Raw genomic sequence first — 7761 nt, forward strand, 5'->3', positions numbered from 1 at the left:
TATGTAACCGTAACCGTAACCGTAACCATCTGGCGTCATCCGCCTGTCCAACAAGCATTGTTGGACAATGCTTGTTGGACAGTCGAAGTAGAAGGTTATGCAGTCATGTTGAATTGAGCCATACACAGCTTAGCAAACGGATGGGTAGCAATTGACAAGTGGATTAATTTACCAAGTCGGCGTTTCTTCATGGTGAATTCACACACATCATCAGGCCCTTCTAACTCATGGAAAGTAGAGTGTTCGGTCTTACTTCTTAAATGCTTTGTCGCTTGTCTCATTCTTAACCATATAATGCTTGCTCATGTCTTATGCAGATTGACCAAAACCACTGTTGCTTACCAGGACCTTTATATCGACAATCAATGTCATAGGCTTATCAACATCAACCTTTGTCTCGCGTTTGATCTAGCCTCCATACTGGGATAATAATCTAATAAGAGCTGGCCTCGACAAAGCAGTAAGTCTTGGTCATGAGAAAGGTACTTAAGGATATAGGAGGCAGATGCAGAAGTGATGTGCGCTTGTGTGTGCAAATGCAGAAGTGAGTGTATTAATGTTAGATGCAATTGTGTGGGCCCACGCAACTGCCTTGCGGGCCACACGATATACTAAACTTAAGTTTAGAGCTACCAACTCATCCTAAGGTATGTGGAACCCTCTAACTCAGTCTTTGCGCGAACCTTAAATATGTACAGACTTGAATATGCAAAAATATGCAGTATTAACCATGAGAGTTAACACGCACTAATCATACTTAGGGGGAATTGAACTCACAGCATCGACCCGGTGGCGTGGGTCAAGTGGTCAATGCTTCTGGGCCTGACGTTTTGTGGCGCGGGTTCGAGCTCCTCAGCGGACAAAATCGTAATCGTACCCGACATGCAAGAAATGTCGGCTACATGCAAAATATTACCGACAACAGCCAATAAGGACTTCGGGATGGCGACTCGTACAAGAAAAATCAAGAATCAAAATCAGATAAAAACACCCCAGCGGAATGAAGCAACGTAATATCTTAGTCATGGCCGAGTAGGTATAGCCGTGTAATAAGATAATACATACCAGCTTTTAACTGAACTCACAGCATCGTGGTAATACCTGTTAAAGACAAACCACTTGAGCCAATCAATAACCTTAACTTTTGAGCCTGTGCAAGTGTTGCGATTAGCACCACAACTAACAGGTACCACTTGAGCAATAAAGAGTAATCATTTTTACCAAAAAAAACCCACCAATCAACTCGCGGGTTGGCTTTGCTCTGCATTGCTTACGCACTTCATTGTGATCGAACATTTGCTTGCTAATGATTATCGTGTTGGTACATTTGCTAAGTACATTCTTAAGAAATGGGGTCGAATCACAGAAGAAGGTTTCATATGGTTGCGAATATCGCATTCAAGGAAGCCAAATATTCTATCGGCATTAAAGTCGTCGCTAATACTTTCATATCCGTCAACAGTTGTCATTTGACCGCATGGCATCTCATTACAAAGAAACAGATTGTAAGCAACGTATACGATATTTTCTATATACCTAATCACAAATCTTGGTTTCATTACGACTAGCGTAGAAATCAAAGATGATTGATCTCCAGAAATCTTGGCTTCCGCTTAGCGTAGATGTTTTTAACTCCCAATAAATAGAATTCGCCAGTCTCATCGAGTTGAACTTAAGCAAATTCTTGCATCGAGATATCCCGAGGAACATAACTTTACGCGCGGAGTTGCACTGCATACAGCTAATCAAGATGTTGCCGTCGATGAGGCCAAACGTTTTGTTGATATGGTCAGCTGATGTAGCGTCAGTGGTCAGGTGACGATAGTATACCAAATAAAAAAGTTAAGTTTTGCAGCAATGTATTCAAGCTCTCAAGTGTCACACCCAAAAATATTTTTGCCCTAGCATCCTGATTTTTGTACCCTCACGTGCTTTATTGGAAACTGAAATGTGTGAGTCGGTTCCTCATCCGAATATCAAAGATTATTCAAGAAAGTCTGATTTATGACCTTCTCTGAAAATTTAGGTAGCGCCCCATCCGCAGACGTACTCAGATCAAAATACTGGGAAAGTTATATTTGAGCCTTGATGGCTTTGATGAATGGGAATACGTCGAGATTGTTTTACCAGATCATTATGTCCTCAATTGAGTTCATCACATTGCACTCCCACACGAACCTTACTCGTTCGTAGTCATTCATGTTGAAGCAGGTTTCTCTGAGCTTGCTATCAAAAGCTGACTTAGACGAGACGGTATTTTGATTAAGAACATTGAATGCAGTTATGTACTCATAAGAGAAAGAAACTTCGCCGAGACCATAGACATATCTAATTTTGTCATCAAATTTACACCCACCGAGATATCTTGCAAGATTTTCATCGTAGCTGGTACATTGTTGTTTATATTGAGCATTTTGATGTCCGCTTTTTGATTACAGATTTTATGTTGTCGGTACTAATATCAGCAAACAAATCCATATTAATATCGTATCGACCAGTATTAAAACCGAATACTGATACTTGATCAAGAAACTACTTGTCGCCTTCGTCTGAGTACTTCAGCACATCTTCTCATACCAAGTCTCGATGCATAAGACCGATTTCGTGCAGTGCCACGAGCACCTTAAGTATATCGCGCAAGGCCATAAGGAGCTGCTGGGCATCTTCAGGCGGGGCAAGTTGACCAATGGGTGCCAGCTCTACATATCTCTTTTTCATTTTTGTCTTTTTAGCATCACAACATTGGGACAGAATGCCTTTTCATTTGATGATTCATACCCGCAGACTGCGGATAATCTTATCACTTGACATGTCCTCAGGATACGTCTTCACCACACAATCTTCCGTAAAAGCAATTTGCACACCAACGACTCATTTGAACGTCCAATACTTAAGTGCTTTTAGCAAGTGCACAAGCTCTACAACTGGTCGGGACAAAGTCGAAAAGTTGATCATGGCGAGAAAAAAACGAAGTCGGTCTTCTAGTTTACCCAAATCATACGTATCAATGATTTCTGATTTGACATCATGCTACGTCTTCTCGTTTTTCCGAATTACTAGCAAGCACGCCTGCAGTCCCGCAGCAGCGTAGCCCAAAATATATGGCGCATCGTCATATATCCACGTTAATTTCGCGTGCGATTCATCAGGAAGTTGCGAGATTCCACATGCTTTTCAACCCCGCGAAACACGCACAAATTACAGTTCTGGTAGTAGAAGCACATGTCCGTTTGATAGCGGCCAGTAGATGTAGACATATTCGTGTTGCGAAGAACTCTCCCGTCTAACACACGCCTCAGAAAGACCGCAATGAAGAAATCTTACAAACGGTGAACGTGAGATCAGTAGCGGGCTCGTTGCCAGAAACGACGGAGTCAATTATACCCCCAAGATACCAGCAGTAATATCTGAAAGTGTTTCACGCAGTTCAGGTTCAAACAGTTTGTCTGTAAAGCTGGATAGCTCTCCAGTTCTGTAATTCGATAAAATAATACTGAATAATCTGCAATTGACGGGGACTTAAATTCGAATCTTACGTTGCAGGTGCGTTTTCAAATCATCAGGGGCCGACGGTAGAGCTGTAATCTGCCCATCTTTAACAGCCTATATCCAGGCGTCAGGAATATTTTCGTCTTCCATTATTTTCCTTATTCTTTTGTTGTCCTCAGAGGTTGAATCATCCACCGGCACTACCACCAGCACGTGAATTTGATCTTCACCAGGTTGGAATTTATCACCAAAAAGCATGGGATTCTTGATTCACAGTGTGGACCTCATTTTCACGTAGCCTTGCAGGAACCCGCGTTCATCGAGTACCGCAGAAGCTACCCAGCCCTCATCAAGCTAAGCGCTGCCCTCTGTCTTGGCTAGGAGAAGCTCCAACTTAGCTGCGTCGCACTCGATTTTGTCTCAATTCTCGTCTTTCTTGCATGAGGTCTCCCACCACCTACACAGGAAACGCGTTACCTGCCGCACCAGCGATCGCACAGACTCATTAGATTCCGGAATGAGGCGATTTGAGCGGACATTGTGGTGTGACGCGATTTTCCAAACAATGATGAGACGCCAAGCCGAATCCTTGATGTAAAAACCTGTTCATTTGCTTTTACCAACATAGTTTCGACGTTGGCGGCTAATCTCAAAAAGACGTGGCTTTTGCATTAAAGATTGCGTGCCAAAATAGCAGCTGTAACTTCAGCAGTTTTTATACTTTTATGTTATCGAAATGACATGGCTCTCGCTTTATGGTGGTCGAGGGGTTGCGTCGTTGAGTTTGCTGCTGTCTCTGCTGGTGGTAAATTATGGTTTGGAAAAAAGCTGTCGCCGCAATGTTCTAAGTATTACTACTAGCTATTTCGTTTGTTATGAGCGTAGCTTTCAGACCTAGTGATATCAGAGAGAGCTTATCAATTGATCCATGGAGATCGAGCCCTTGACGCTGATCAAGATCAATTATATAGATGAGCACTTTGATTGTGATAAACACCTGCCAGGTAGTTGTTCATATATCAAGAGATTCGGTAGTGATAGTACTCGAAGTTTGTCTTGAAGGTAGTCGACCGCTGTTTTGCTTTTAATATAGGTAATGATTGATTTGGTCTCCTTGCTTAATTTGAAATCCTTGTTTGTTCCTTGTTGCGAGATGCGATCCCGTAAAACAGCATCAACACCATCAAGGTTAAAAGCATACTTGTTTGGACAACCTCCCTGCTGAACACCTTTCGATAAAGATTTTACCTTTTAGAGTTAGTTGGGGAGATCGCAAATCAAGTACTTACTTGATAATGGTGACATATTATCACCTGACCATTCATCTTGAGCAAAACAGGAGAACGGCGATCAGACTAAGATACCTCAATGTTGTAGTCGCGTGGGAACCAATCGTATTCTGCTTCTTGAAGTGGGTATGTAGCTAAGGCTTGATATCGGATCCTGATATTGGAAGTCAAAGCGTCAGTTTGCTTGATCATGTCCATTTTTGATCGACCAAAAGTATTGTTGTCTGCCAGTGTCGTCATCTCGGCAATCAAAACCCTAGATTTATCAAAATCACCCCATCGTCGCGCATTTAATACAGCCTCCATGAAGGTCACAGAAACTCTGTGCTGTCAAAATTCCTCGCGAACCGAATCATCCATATCTTATGATGAGCGTACTTTCGCTAAATCGACGTTCGACTGTAGCAACACTTCCTCCACAATGTCATCTGTGTAGAAAGTCAACGTATGAGACTTTCTCAAGTTGTTCTAATTTCAACATCAGCTGCAACGGTGCCAAAAGAATGTCTGTTTTGGTAGCTGCACATACAGTGGTTGCACCCACAATACGTGGACCCGCATATTCGCATGCTACATTTCCATCATGGGGAATGGTACGTTGGACTAACCCAACCGCACTTAAAACGGGAGTGTCAGTACCGCAGCCCACAAATTTTGTTGATTCTTTTACATGTGTGTGCTCAACCACACATCGAATGGGAGCATCACCTTTGTGGTCAGTTTCACCCACTGACCCATAATTCGACTCAACCACTGTTTTAGTGGGAGTTTTGGCATATCCGGCCTCAGTCCATACCCTCGTTTTTTTTAATCACATGTCGACAACACTCTAGAGGCGTACCAACCGGCATCTCTCCCTCAAAACAATTTTTACGTTGGGTAAATTGCCAAGCATACCAACAGTTCATACCTTTTCAAGTGGTTAGTTCCGGGCACCACTTGCTACTCGACACACTTTCTGAGCGACCACCTGCGGTCACTCCATGCAGCTTTGTATTTTTTCTTACCTGAGGAATGTCAATTGCATGACATATACCAATGAAGTGTGGATCAATTTCAGCATCATACGACTACCGAGCGCCTGAACGCTTCTTTCGGTACATAGTGATAGTGAGTTCATTGCCTCCAAGAGTTTCAACTACGCCAGGAGAGCTAAATTCAATCGTTTTGAACTCCAATCGATCCATAGCTTGTGATTTACAAGCCCCGGTAAATCTAAAAAAATGTCATACTGTTTGTCCATCTCGATGACTGTGATGTCTTCCTTCGAGTTGAAGTCTTCAAACTTCACTTGAAGATCAACCGTCATTTTGTTCGTGGTGGCCACCCAAAGTAAGATAAAGCAATTGTCTCGATCAAGTGCATCCGAAAGCGCTGAATCATAGTAAGCGTCACTTTGCTTCAGCACATAATTACGCTAAACGCCGGAATCAATCAAGGCCAAAGATGAACGACCGTAGCCCTTCACTCTCGATGTGACCACGAGGAGTCCACTCCAACCCGTGTCGTTAACGAAGGATAACAATCATTCGAGGACTTAATCCTCATGATCGATTCTTCCATTACACTCATAAGAGCTTATAATTGCCCCAGCACGCCGCCCGCATCTACGGGAACGCTAACGTGCTATTGTTATCACTTGACTCGGGGGCATTTCAACGAGAGCCGTATTGCGAGGTTCGTCTCTCACGTGGAGAAACACGGGGGATGTGAACGAATCGTTGACATCCGTACAGCGAACTTGCTGTCTACGGACAGTGACCGCGCTAAGATCCATCAGCTCTGGAATTCTGGTAGCAGCAGTCACTACTTTCATCGGGTTGATCGAGTGACCACATGCTTGACGCTGACAGTAGTCCTCACGCATTGCAATCATAACTGCATCTTCCATGGTCGACAGGCTCTGGCGGAAGACTTCAGTTTTGGGAGGACCATACGTGAGTCCTTCCATAAACACGGTATCCATCACTGCCGCTGGCAGTGGCTCCATTGCCATTCTGTCACGAAGCTCACCGAGATTCTATACGTTGTCGTACAATGTGCCGTTGTCTTGACTGCATAACAGAATCTTTGACCGTTGTCGAATTGCCACATTCGGTTTTAGAAACATCAATTGCATGATCGTTTTCAACTCTTGCTATATGGCGAAGTAGCCAGGAAGGCTGACTTTCTACGTCATTTCCCAATCCCCCGCACGGCCATCCGAATGAGACTTGGCAAAGGCCACTTGACTAAAGTCAACATAAATTTGAGCCTTCGTGATAGCGATGTCCGCCAGAACGCAAGAATTCATGTTCGATCCCGTGAAAGCTATTCACTTTGACCTTTATGGAACGCTCCGATATACCGATGGTGTCACCACAACTTGCGGAGGAGGTGACGGAACCAGAGTCGGGACATTTTGCAATATAGATCCCAATAAAAGCTTGCTCATAACAAGCAAAAATTTGTCAAGCGTTGAGTTATTGATTTAATTGGAGCATATCGGAGACCGCGTGATCTCAGGTTAGAGCTCGCCGCTTGATTACACACTTCCACTGCGAAAGTGTCAGGAGCGAATATTTCTCCTTGTTGATCTGAGGACGACCGCCGCCTGTGATCCATCGAAAAAAACATCGACGTTATCTGCCACCAAGTGTAACAGGAAGTACCCGTCCGTGTAGTCACACTTTCTGAGGAAGGCTTAGGTCAGCTGACACGCCTCACCGCGTATTGCTCGCTTCTCGCGAGCCGTTGACTACGTAGAGAGAAGAAAATTTGATGTGACATTGATTATAATTACCAATAGATTTTTATACTTTCTCACCTGTTACGTACTTCCAGTTCTGATACAACAGAACTGAAAGAGGATATACAACTATACAAGGTGTCCAGTTGATGTAAGACACATAAATATGTAGTCCACGTATAATGGAACCTGGCCCGTTACATAAGGTCTAAAGATTACGTACAGCGGAGCTGCCGTAGCTCTTTGCTTAGAGGA

General features: G+C 43.5%; 1 protein-coding gene across 1 annotated transcript; it reads right to left on the minus strand.

Moving 5' to 3' along the window:
* Positions 1-6396: 6396 nt before the first annotated feature.
* On the minus strand, positions 6397-6774 carry PHALS_01139 (uncharacterized protein; the record flags this gene model as incomplete). Its single annotated transcript, XM_024730945.1, has 1 exon — positions 6397-6774. The coding sequence occupies one exon, from the start codon at positions 6772-6774 to the stop codon at positions 6397-6399; it is 378 nt and encodes a 125-aa protein (XP_024581172.1).
* Positions 6775-7761: the final 987 nt, after the last annotated feature.

Source organism: Plasmopara halstedii, assembly GCF_900000015.1.
Source record: "Plasmopara halstedii genome assembly, contig: Scaffold_1343, whole genome shotgun sequence".
NCBI lineage: Eukaryota > Oomycota > Peronosporomycetes > Peronosporales > Peronosporaceae > Plasmopara > Plasmopara halstedii.